A 13,193-nucleotide genomic window follows, 5' to 3' on the forward strand; every position below is an offset into this window, starting at 1 on the left:
TTACTACAGATGGAGGAATGGCAGCGCAGTGATCGCAAAACCAAACACTTGTTTTCTTCACATACTGACTACAGACAGTGATGCACTACACAGCGATTGCAAAGTCTCTCCACCCATATGGAAAAAAATATATTCCAGATGTATTTATCAAACATATGTATGAAAATGGCTAAAAATGTTTAGTTAAATTTTCAATTGTATGTAGTTTTAACAAAGGTTACAAATATAACTAAATAGTACTGACTATGTGTTTTTCATTGGACTTTAAATGAACCTTGTACATATGTGGTAAGTGTATTTCAATGTAATTTAAATAAACAGCGTACTGCTTTTAACTGCATTTTCACAGTGTAGCAAAAGCTACAACACTGAATTTTGCCGTGTTAAAGGTTCATTTGATAATATTTACAATTAAGATATTTGAATACAAATTCAAAAGGTATTCCAAACAGTTAAGTCCTTTAGACAAGTATTTTGGGTATTTTTGATTTGAGATTTTCAAATGTATTTGATAAGTACATTTTCATATATTGTTTTTTTATATGTAGTATGTAGTATTTTAAAATAAAAGTATTTTCAAATATATTTGGTTAATATGGCAGTACATTCCGAAACACATTGTAGTGTTTGGAATGTATTTCAGCATGGATTGCAATGTATTTGAAATGTATTTAAAATATGAAAATTTTTTTTCCATATGGGCAGGACTTTTATTTTTAGCAGAATGCATCTAATTTGTGCTTGTTGTCAGTGAAACCATGGCAACCAGTGGTCAGCTCAAGTTCAGAAACGCTCACAGGCATTGAGCGACTAGCATTTTGTATGATAACAAGTGAGGGTTGAAAATGAAAGATAAAACAGATTCATTAGAATGAAATGTTTATTTATTTTCTCGTTTCAGCATTTGCTCCTACATATCTGCCCTGTTTTATAAAGCATTATACTCCTTTAACAAGAAATGCTCAATATTTTTATCAGTGAGGCCAACTAGCCACTATTAATTAACAATAGTGAACTTAGCTAGCTGTCTCTTATACACCTTAACTCTTTTCATGTCCAGTTTATGGGTAAAACAGTTTTTGGGAAATGTTTTTGGGAAACTGTAGCACCTGCTGACACTGATTAAGTTAATATCTCTGTAAAAAGTCACTGGAAAAGAATCTAAAAATATATAACTAAGCTTGCTAGCTTGTTTGTTAACAGCTTCTTTAGTCATTCTAACATCAGATAAAGTTCAATACTGTAGCCACGTGTCTAAGTTAATATATACCTAACATTATCATATAGTTACAATGTTTTTAACAACACATTTGAGTTTATCACCACGGTGAAAAAGTAGCTGTCTTCTCTCTCATGAAGGCGCAGGATGAATTTTTCCCCTAATCTGGTTTGTCCTGCACATTCTTTGCTGCAGCTGTAACCAGTGAGGTGACAGGAAAAGTACCCAGCATGCAATGTGCGCTTGGAAACACAGAAAAGATACAGTGAAATTCAGAAATGGAAAAATTCTGTTTAAATTGTTCTAAATAGCACCAAAAAGGGTTTTTCTATTGTTACAGGCTTGACATCATAACAGTAGAAGAATCCTTTTTGGTGCTACATAGGTCCACTTTGAAAAAACATTCTAGAACCGGGTCCAACACATTCTCCGTCAATCTGAAGAACCATTTCACCATGTAAAGAACCATTTAAGCATGAAATGGTTCTAAATAGAACCATTCTCTTTACTAAACAACGCTTGAAGAAACACCTTTTGAAAAAGTGTATCTATAGTTTTATGTATTGGGCTTCCTATAAATATGCACTATGCTAGGATATTTTGACAAAGTAGCACAATTCGTCAGAACACCGGTTGGAGCCTGTCCTCTCCCTATTTATCACATTATATCAAATAATGACTGAAAATGCTAGGGCATGCAAGCTAGACCTTTTTGAATGAGGTGTGAATGGAGCTATACAACTAAAATGTTAATGAAGTATATTTATTTCACGCAGGAGTTTCCTTTAATTTCCTTTAATTACCTCCAATGACTAGTCAGACGCTCGTATAACAAGGAAAAGTGAGCTTTAATAACAGTGAGATAAGCCAAAAACGTAATCCAACAACAAGCCAAGAACAGAACCGAGATAGAAAATACGCACTGCAAGGAAAAAGCAAAGAGTGGTGGGGAAAAAGATCAGGGTCAAGAGCCAAAACAGTAAGTTCAAAATCAATAAACACTACCAAAAAGGGAAATCCAAAGACAAGGTTGAGAAAACAAGGCAGGTCGATACACAGTGATGACAAACAGGTATACAATGCTTGGTGTGCTCTGTGAGCAGTGGCAAAGACATAATGTGACATGTTTATTACAAAGACATGAAATGAGGCACAAGCGTAAACAGTATTCAGGTGACATGGAGCTTTGCCAATACCTCTTAGGCATAAATAATTCCGTCATATTCAGATTGTTTTTCACTTTCTGTTTTTAAGACAAGAAATGGGCCAAGACATCAGAAGGACTGTGAAGAATTTGTAATTGTGAAATGCTGGTGTAAACAGTCTGGCTTCATTCTTTTATCAGACAGAATGCAGCAACCCAGAGGTTTATGTTCCCTATAAATTATAATTAATTTCACAAGAGATAAAAGTGAAGACAGTTGAAAAACGGAGCTGATTGTAAGTGATTGAATGATAAAATGCTGCATTATAGTACAGTAGTGTGTGTCTTTGTGGTATATATAATGAAATTAATAATTAAAATTAATACAATTTGTAAATTAGTAACAAACATCTGCTAGTAAAATAGGCTACATTAAAAAGTGTTATGCGATGGGCAATGAGACTGGACACAAATACTTTAATGAAGTTTGTTACTATGTTGCCCATAAGGTAGCTACATAAGTACAAAGTACAAGTGACCGGTGGAGAAAGAAATTAAATGTTTCATGGCCACATCGATAAAACAATTAAATAAAGTGGTGATGTTTGTAAACCATGTAATATGAATAGTAAATTGGGGACGTGAAAATGGGCCAGGATGCCGATCCAGGTTGTTTGCACCTTGCATTACTGTGTTACTGTATGGATCGTACCTGCACCTGGACCACATTTTTGGTTTACACCATCTGTACTAGAGGTCAGCTTTTATAATTTCTGTAAGACTCAAGGTAAAAAAAAATTGCTTCAAACAACTCTTTAGTTTTTCCCTGCATGCACTAACACACAAATTCACCCTCTCAAGCAATTATTTAAAGACACCCAGGCATGTATGATCAATGTTCAGTTATAAAATAACTACCATGACTCCAGTGAAAAATAGACCTTGTGAGAACTCTGGAGTTGAATATTGCATGACTTTAGGATTGAAATATACACTTTGTTGCATAGTTAACCAGCAAGCTTCCTTCGTACATGCAGAGGTCTGATACTGTCTACTGTATAAAAATTATTCAATATTATTAAAATTATTATTAAAATTAAATGTTAATTAAAAGGGCCACAAATGTGAATTCAGATCAAGTGTTTTAAAAAAACGTTTGTACATTGCACACATCACATTCTTGTGTATCAGCAATATGAAAAAAGTAAGTGTTGATTTTAAGTGGTTTAAGATATGACACCAGGCCCCCTTAAACTGAACATGAGTAAATATAGTTTCATAGTTTCACCTGTAAAAGAGGAAGACAGGCTGGACCAAGTTAGACCTAAAATGTACCACTTTATCCTGTAAATACACATTAAGATATCTAACGTCTATAATGTGAAGGAATCAGCTTAGTATAGCAGACGTTAGTGCTTTGAGCAGGTTTTAGATTTCGGCTCTATTGCTTTTGCCTCTGTTCTGTTATAGAGGGATGCTCTTGATTGTGGCCCAAGTTTAGGATGTTTATTGACAGTTACTTTTGTTAGTGATTTCCACACCTAACTGAAGCACCAGTCTACACTTTTAGGTAGACATTGGATAGATGTTTTGGAATGTTCTGCAGAATTATTTAGGCCAGTTCCTAGTCCTGGTCCTGTAGTACCTCTGCCCTGCATGTAGTGTTCTCTCTGCTCTAGCACACATAATGTGTTATCATATGTGAAAATAAGTGTGGTCACATGTGAAAAAGCATATGATTGTGGAAACCTGTTAACGTGAAACAAATGTGATTACTTGTAAACACATGGTTATGTGAAAAATAAGTGACTTTCCTGTAAGAGGTGGCAAAATCCCAGATGGCTCTTTGTTAGACATATGATGCACTGTTTGGGTGCTGGAGCCTAGGTAGGTCACTATGTAAGGAGCTATTTGAGAGTCAGCTATAGTTCACCTTAAGAAGGGCTTGAAAATGAATTCCTGAGTTGCATCAAGTGTGTTGGGAGCAGGATTGAGAGCCTCTGATGTAGCCTTTCTAAAATGTATCCACACTGTTTGTGTGCAGTACCTAATAACCATAGAAAATGAATAAATTACCTTTAAAAAATAAAAATTAACTGGAATTGCCATTATTGCATCTAAATAACTCTCAAGATTTCTTATTTGTTAGTATCTAAGATGATAGCTTATATCCAAGGTTGTCTCTTCAAACGAAGTTACTGAGCTTCTCTTGAGCAATGGTGAGACGGTCCATCCGGTTCTGCATGTTAACGCGGCGTCTGCTGACCTCTGACTCTTCCCGGAGAACCTCAGCTACGTTAGCACCATCCATTAACCCTAACATCTCACTGCAGAGCAGCTGAGCAGACTCCTTCAACATGAAGTATCGGATCAGCATGGGCACCTGGTCAGCCAGTCGCTGCACTACGATCTGTCAGGAGTTGAAAAATGAGAATTTTGTTGTTGATTTCTATTCCATTTTGCATACACATATTATAGCTGTTGAAGTGGTTCTTCAAGAGTATTTGGCCCTCCTACTTAATTATCCACTGAACTAAAATATACCTCATAATAAGCGTGCAGCATCTCAGGATATTTGGTCCTGCAGTCAAGCCCAGTGTAGTTATCTTCTGAAGCTGTTTGTCCTTCCGCAGAAGGACGTGTTCCATTCAAGGTTTTGAAGTAGATGCTATCTTGAGTGTAGACCAGCTGCTCCATCTCAAACTGCTCCATGATCCTCTGCTCCACTTTAGCTTCTTGCTTTGACTGAATGTTGTCTATCTTGTTCTGGGGTAGCAATTATAAGCAGAGAGGGTACATAGTGTCAGTAGAGCAGTTGGAAACTACTCAAATCAAGTTGAAAGTTAAAAGGGTTTTAAAATTTCAGAATGATCGTACTAAAATATTCTTCTCATTCTGAAAGTAATGCTTACCGTAGCAACACACTGGAGGAAAGGATAGTTGGGGAAGCATGCTTTGGAAACATCTGAGAACTGTTTCTGGATGGTCTCTGAAATTCATGAATCATATTCAGACAGTGGTCACAGCCATTAAAGTGATAGTTCAACTAAAAATCTATGTACACAGTTTTCTCCTTGTCCCAAATGTAGTCAATCAGCAAAGACATGTTTAGTGTCCCAAGTTTGCTTCTTTAGTCTTACACTGGAACTACAAGGCTTGTACACCGACCCACTTGGTTACCACGTCAGGTAGTTAAAAAATTTCAGACAGACTCACTTATGTGGCTTTTGACACTGTCTGCACAGTTACCTATACAAATTGACAAAATATGGAGAGTTCAGACATCAGCTGGCCGCTATTACTGTTTTTAGCCATGCAGAAGACTATTCACCGCTAGTCAGCTGCATTTGGGGTGCATTTTTCACAAAAAGTACTGCTTTAATTCAGTTACTGATAACACAATCTTTTTTTGAGAGTGAGCAACTGTGGGACACTGCAAATTCATAATTACGCCTTTCAGAATTTACTAGAATCGTTATCAAAAAGCCAGACATGCCATCATACTGGATTTGTTTTGTTTTTGGCCAAACAAATTTGCTGATAACTTTACTCCTCTGAATGGAGAATATGTACTTTTCTTCATTGGAAGTCTACATGAAGAAATCTAATTCCATGAGAATTCAGTCACTCATGTTTTTAAGACTGGAATGTTTGTCATTGCAAACTGTGTTAAAGATTCATTAACATGAACTCATTAGCTTTAGGGGTTGTTAATGAATCTTTACTGGCATGTTGTAGTTATACCTGTTATGCCTAAAAGTATTACCAAGCATCTTACCCTACAAGATACATTCCATGCAATAAACAGAAAGTCCAGCTATAAACCTTTGCAATTACTTTGACAAAGTAATGTCCCAGCTCCCCCTCTACTTTGTCTATGCATGGAAAGTGAGCACCATAGGACCACCACTGAACAGATATTTAGAAGGTGGACCATTCTTAGCACAGCAGTGACACCAATATTGTACAATATTGTACAGTTACACCCGATCATATGTGGTCACTGGAGATGCTTTTTGAGACTTACAGAGATGTCAGGTGTAAACACTATATATCTCTCTGTTCACTTATGGTCAGATCACTCAAGATGGATGTTAATACCACCTATGAACAGGGCCATTGATCCACCACCCAAATAATGTCTGGTCAGCAGTGGTTGATGGATGAGCTAGAGAGGGCTGATAAATTGTACAGCAACAGATGAGCTACAGTCAGTAATTGTAGAACTACAAAGTGCACCTATAGCGTAGGTGTACGTGATTAAATAACCTGTGAGTGTAGATACAAGAGCACATCATAAACTGGCAACTCAGTGTGTTTACATATTAAAAGATTCAGCTCATCAGCTGATATTGGAGAAATGTATGAGCTGGATTAGACAAGGCAAGGCAAGTTTATTTATACAGCACTTTTCATATGCTGCTGTCATTCAAAGTGCTTTACAAATACAGAGTCAGAAAATACAGTGTGCTGAGGCAGGGAACACTTAAAACTGTGCAGTGCTGGAGTTTGCCAGGAGCACTATTAGCAAAACCCTGTGTTAAACAATAAAGACTGTGAAAGACATAGTGTGTAAGTGTAAACGTACCTCTTATGACTCTGAGTCTGTCAATGGCTGGTCCCTTCAGTTGGATCACAAGTCTCTGCACCACCATCTCAAACACATTATAATCGCTGAAGCCAGGCAGCTCCCTTCCTCTGTACTTCAGGTCATATTCTTTCACCACAGCCTGGACCACCTCATGAACTGTGTTGCATGTAAATTTTGACATGAAATATTGCCTGAATAAACTCTTCACATACATATGATATCTCGTATAAAAAGTATATTTCACAGTTCTTGGTCAACTTTTGTTAAGCTTTGAGTTTGAACATCAGTTACTGAAATTATTACTGAAATCGAGCCTGTACTACGGTGGATTACAAAAGGGTACAGCTCAAAGCACAACAGAACAAGTCTATTTTTTATATTTCTGTCACTTCAACAGCAGACATTCGAATTTGTTCTTTCTTCAGAATACATTTAGAAACAAGCATGTTTGCTTCATGCTATGCGCTGATTTTAAAATAGTTAATAAATCAGCACTGATGGTGTTTCTTTTGATGATTGTATATTCTTTCATTTAGTGGGTAAGTATTCTAAAAGGATTCTCCTGAAAACATGAAATATAACTATATTCTGAGTACTGCCTTTACAAAGTGTAACTTGGATAGAGATACTTTACTTCCGTATTCTGAATACATATTCCCAATACTTTTATAACCCTGGCCAAGCTTAATGTGTATCGACACATTTACTTACATGATGACTTTGTACTGTCAAGATGTTCTTTCCACTTTTTGAACTCCGACCGAAGCTGAACAAACAAGTTGTCTTCATTACCCGCTTCCCCAGATGCCAAGCGGTTGATCTTGTCATTGAACTTCATCAAAGTCTGCGAGAACAATGGACCACCAACACATAATTTAGGCATGTAAACCAAGTTGCCAGTTTATTAGGTATAGCTACCACATATTTTTTTTCAACAGTGGTTCTGTGGTCTGCAGTTGACTTATTGTGTATAGAAAAATACAAGCTATAGTCAGGGGTGGAAATGGCCATGTTGTATGGAAGAAACTCCCCTTGGTTTCCTTTATTTATTTATTTAAAAGCCTGTTTCTTGTACATTGTCATGTTGAAACACTTTACACTTTAAAACACTCACAAATGAAAAAATGCATGTTTTAATCTAAGGCATTTCCTGCATTAAAATAAATTTAAGAGCTGAAACCTTTACTGACAGACGTAGTGATACTTCACATTCAACTAAAAACACACTTCTTGGGCCATGTTCCAACCTCTTTACCTTTTAAAATTAAACAGGCTATTTTTGCTACTGTGCCTTTAAGACTGATGAATGTAAATTACCTATGCTCTGATTGGCTGCCTTGTATAGCACCTTGTTCAAAAAGCAGAAAATTTAGTTTTTTCTTGATAGGAGGATTAAAGCCTCTGTCTACTTTCATAATCATTAATGCTTTGATTTAACAAACACCAACAATTCATCAAATATCCAGTAATATGTGGTTTTAACCTATATAAACAATTCCTTAGATGTGAAATAGAGTCAGAATGCTGTTCTGTCCTGAATGTTACTTTGTTGTGCAGTAATAAATGGATTACAGTCAAGATTTGTAAACCTACAAAGTGCATGTATGAGGTAGGTGCCATTGAAGCTTGATTCTAGGTAAGTCTAGCTAATAAACTGGTAACCCTGTGGGGATTTTAGAGTAGGAAGTGGTCTCTCACACTGATGAAGAAGTCCTTCCTCTTCTGTGGATCCAGTGGTGGGCCAGCCTCGCACTGATTCAACTCTTTTCTCAAGTCCCACAGCTGCTTCTTTATCTGCTCTGAAAGCAGAGGCAGCGATTTCTAAACAAAAGAAAGGAAAAGAAACATTTAAATGAGATGGGCTGTATTTAGAAAGCAAACAGTGAAGTAGCTATGGGGACATGGAATTAACAAGAACATGCCAATGTGGAAAGATGGAATAGATGTTTGATTTCTTGCAGATTTTTGGATTTGGCTTGGACTCAGCACACTAAGGGATTGACAATGAGTTGAATTGGGTGTGTTAGATGTCTGTCCAGGACTGTATTTGGGATACACTGTTTTAACTAAAAGTGTTTAGTGTGGTTACTTTTTAAGTTTAGTGAAAAATACAGATATAGATTTAGATGTAGAAACTGTGTTTATACTTTGATGTGATCAACCAGGTCTTGAGTCAGTTTGCTGGCAAGGCACTGAATCGTTGCTTTCTCCTCATTCAAAAGGCAACTGTCAATGAAAAATATGTACTTTATGAGTGGATTAAATGTCATAAATATTTACAAGTGACAAATGACTTCTTCATGTTAAGCTGACCTGAAGAACTCGTGACGTTTGAAGAAGTCTCTCTCCACTCGAGTCGCCTGCTCCAGAGAGATTTTCTCATCAATCTGCTTCTGACCACGGCACTTAACGATGATGTATCCTTTGCTTAAAGGAATAACCTGATTTCTGACTACATCCATTATGTTCTTCTCTGTTCCTTTGTCAATAAGGTCTGGCTTAGTAAGAATAGCTGATAAAAAAAGTAAATAAATAAATACATATTTTTATTTCACATACTTTACATATTACTATTATTATTATTATTATTATTAGTGGTAGTACCATGAAATAAATCTGCTCTGTGTTACTTAGCCTTATTTATACTTTACCCAGAGTTCTTTTCCCTTCAGGGTCCACCTCCTGTGCCATCTTCAGTGCCTCTGTTGTTGCAATGTCAACATTGCATGGGACCACGACCAAATTGATGGTTTCATTCTTCTCAATAAAGGTCCGTATGAGATTTTTGATCTAGAAGAAAAGTAGCTTACAGATAAATGAAAATCTTATCATTTAATTGACGCATAAAATTACACATGCTGGTTGTATACTGACCTGATCTCCGATATCATCAGGCTGACCTTTTACAGGAACCCTTGCAATCCCAGGCAGATCGATCAGTGTGAGGTCACAAACATCAGGAGACATGATCTCCAGAGTGATGAGATCATCACATATTCCAACTCCATCTCCAGCCAACTCATTCTGAGCTATTAGACACACGTAACACTTCATTTATGGGTACAGAAATTCTTCAAATCTTTTACTTGATAGCCATTTAGCTAAGATCAAGTTTTTGTTAGACAAACTGTGAGCACTAGTAGCCGATAGTAAGCTTTTTCTTTAAGAGCTACAACATAAGCACGGGCGTCGATAGGCCAGTTTTCCCAAAATAAATGCACCTTACTAGTTAAAATCATGTTTAGTTTCTTCTCATTCGTTTTTCATTATTCAACAGCGCCAATAGCAGAGCGCTACCTGTGGGAGGCGCAACCTGCTGCTCTAACGCAGCGCTGCCTTTGCTGTGCTGCCAGAGCCGGTTTATGAGGAGCCTGGCCACTTCCTATCCCCCTGTTATATCAAAAACAGGACTGATAAACAGCAGAGGGCGCCCGCGAGTGAGTCCTCAATGAATGGGAGTAAATGGAGCTCAACGGCTAAAAACGAAAAGTTAAAATAGTTTCTTATCACTTGCCCAGAACGTTTCTTTAATTTTAGAAAGTAGAAGGATATATTTCACAAAAAAAAAAAACCCAAAGAAATCTTACCTATATATTTCCTTTTTTCTACTGCAAACAGGTCTTGGGCAGCAGAAGGCGGGCTTTACTGCTAGAGCGTGATGATTGATTGGTGAGTATAGCAGCTCATTGGCTGTTTGCGCTCACTGACGTCATGGACATACATGAGGCGCCGTTTTAAACTCCTATAACTCGAGTTGAAAAGCTCTTAAAATATAACAGCGGTGTTAAAATGTTTTATTATATTCAGTGTTCAGGAAATTACTGTATTATTTTACATTAAAAATGTTTAAGCATTTATAAACTATGATTTTGCTCAAATGCTCCATATCAACCCATTCATTTTGGACTCACTCGGGAGCGCCCTCTAGCGTCTGAGAAGCCCGGAAGACATTGCAGAGCGGTAATTCTCCTCTCTACAAGTTCTCTGGTGCTACCATTTATTGACTGAACGTGATGTGAAAAGTAGAACCCCCCACACGGCCAATCATATGAGACCTCATAAGTTGTAAGCCAATCATTTCAGACCTGGGGGCGGGGCTCTGGTTTTACTTACGCAGCTTAGTAACGTAATTCAGCAACCACTGAAGCTGAAGACAGGATTTTGGCTAAAAGCTTATTTGGCTAATAAACATTAGACCTTATTCAAAAAATATATAATGTACAGAGTGAAGACACCCACCTAAAATATGGATCTGTGGCAAATTATGGTCAGTTATGTACTTGGTTGCTTTTTTTAGCTAGTTAACTTTGTGTTTATGTTTGGCAAGAAAAGCTAACTAGCTAACAAACTGACAAACAAAATTTAAGAATTTGAAGAAGCTTCACAGTGAGAGTGAACAACAGGGATAGAAATAACATTATTTACAGCTCTGTTTAGTCTTTGTTTTTGTTATTTTTTGTTTTGTTTCTTTTTTTAGTATTTAAAAACATTGACAAAGGTGTTCACCATATATTGCTTTTTACAAGTAAATGCCAGTGAAAAGGTCATATAGTGTTGATCATAACTCAATTTTACATCCCTCAGTTCCTCAACCAATGAAAATTAAGAGGCAGCAGCTCCATCAAAGGCCAGTCAGATGAGGTAAAACAAACAAAAAAAAAATCTCTCATTATTTTTTAGGGTTCTGAGTTTAATTAAACAATGTGTTACTGAACACAGGAAAAGAGGGAGAGAGAGAAGGTCTGACAGGACTGAAAGAGCAGATCTGATGGAGGTTAGTGATCATGAAGAAAGCGAGGGAGAGCTGTATAAGCCTTAACTCAAATTAATACTGAATTCAATTTAACTTGACTGAGAAAATGTTTGTCACTATGACCATGAAATTCTGTCATCTAGCTTATTAAACATGCCTACAGAGCAAAATCACAATCTTTCTGATTGCACTGAATGTACTGACATTGAACTGACATTTTGGGACCAATAAAAAAATTCTCCTAGGGGACCGCGGCCCTAGACCTCCCTAGTACAGGTTTAGCCCCCTATCCATAAAGCTCTAGTGACACCCTGAACATGAGGGAATACAAGTTTTTCTTTAGTATTATCAGCGACTGCACTGACCTTCCGCAACATAATGTTCAACCATTAATGGGTCATCAAACTCAGTGTACTCCTCTTTGTAAGATATGGCCGCTCGCCACTGAACCCCACCCTTGATCTTCCTCAGCTTAAGCTCCAGAGGACATCTGGTAACAATACCTACAGTGGACAGAGAACATTATATATCCATATGTCTTGTGAAACTTTCTAAACAACATTCCAGCAATTGGACTATGCAGTGTTTTAAGTGTACACACATTTACATTTATTTAACTACACACCTACATAAACATAATGTAAAGGCAAGTGAAAAACGTAGTTACAAAAGTGATGAGAAGAAAAGTAAAGTTGAATGAGTTTTCCAAAGGGGTTTCTTTAAATGTGTAAGGTTTTCATTTTTCCTTCATATAAGTATTTGTTAATTATAAACTAAAACCAAATAAAATTCAAAAAACAACTAAAAAAATGACGTGCTTCGGAAGTTAAAGGTGCTCTGTGCTCTTATCACACTGTTTTTTTTATACTGTAAAGGTTTGTAGGACAAGAGAAAACTACCCACCACTCCCTCTGGGTAACGCCACCCCAGACAGCGCCTCCAGCACAGAGCTTTTCCCGGAGCTCTGATCTCCAATCACTGCTATAGTTGGTAGAGCTAAATCTTCTTCAATTCCAATCAGCCTCAGAGAGTCAATCAGGTCGATGTAAGGACGAACTTTCTCCTCTAAATGGCTATGAAACACCCCTTCCATTGCTTGTTTACTGTAAATGAGGAATTGACATTAATTTGCATGTTTGATATATTTATGAAATTTACAAGGGAATTAAATGGTCATAATCACTTCATACAGTTAGTAATACACACCTGGTTTCACTAGAAGAAGAGACATCTTCAAAACTACTTCCGTCATTCTCCATCATTTAGGAAAGAGTTACTGGGAAAAATTGAAGGAAGGGAAATCACATTTGAACATCTTCAATACTTTAATAAAGACTTTGTATGTATTTTACTAGTCAGATTATAGGACTGTAAGCAAGTTATTTTACTCACCTCTCTGTCTTCCACCAACCGGATTTACAGAAGGACACAAATAAACTGAAAGCACCCACTGTGCTCTTATATATATATAGGCACTCAGTCGCAC

The 13,193-nt window shown here is 36.9% G+C and overlaps 1 protein-coding gene across 1 annotated transcript; it reads right to left on the reverse strand.

Moving 5' to 3' along the window:
* Positions 1-2,067: 2,067 nt before the first annotated feature.
* Positions 2,068-13,193, reverse strand: LOC118798165 (interferon-induced GTP-binding protein Mx1-like). The gene is made up of 14 exons (XM_036557524.1): positions 13,100-13,193; positions 12,914-12,983; positions 12,611-12,810; positions 12,073-12,210; positions 9,829-9,983; positions 9,606-9,744; positions 9,268-9,466; positions 9,102-9,180; positions 8,653-8,775; positions 7,666-7,798; positions 6,952-7,110; positions 5,276-5,352; positions 4,908-5,129; positions 2,068-4,773 (listed from the first exon to the last, which is right to left on the reverse strand). The coding sequence occupies exons 2-14, from the start codon at positions 12,967-12,969 to the stop codon at positions 4,549-4,551; spliced, it is 1,905 nt and encodes a 634-aa protein (XP_036413417.1). The 5' UTR covers positions 12,970-12,983; positions 13,100-13,193; the 3' UTR covers positions 2,068-4,548.

The sequence above is a fragment of the Colossoma macropomum genome, unplaced genomic scaffold, assembly GCF_904425465.1.
Source record: "Colossoma macropomum unplaced genomic scaffold, Colossoma_macropomum, whole genome shotgun sequence".
Classification (NCBI taxonomy): Eukaryota; Metazoa; Chordata; class Actinopteri; order Characiformes; family Serrasalmidae; genus Colossoma; species Colossoma macropomum.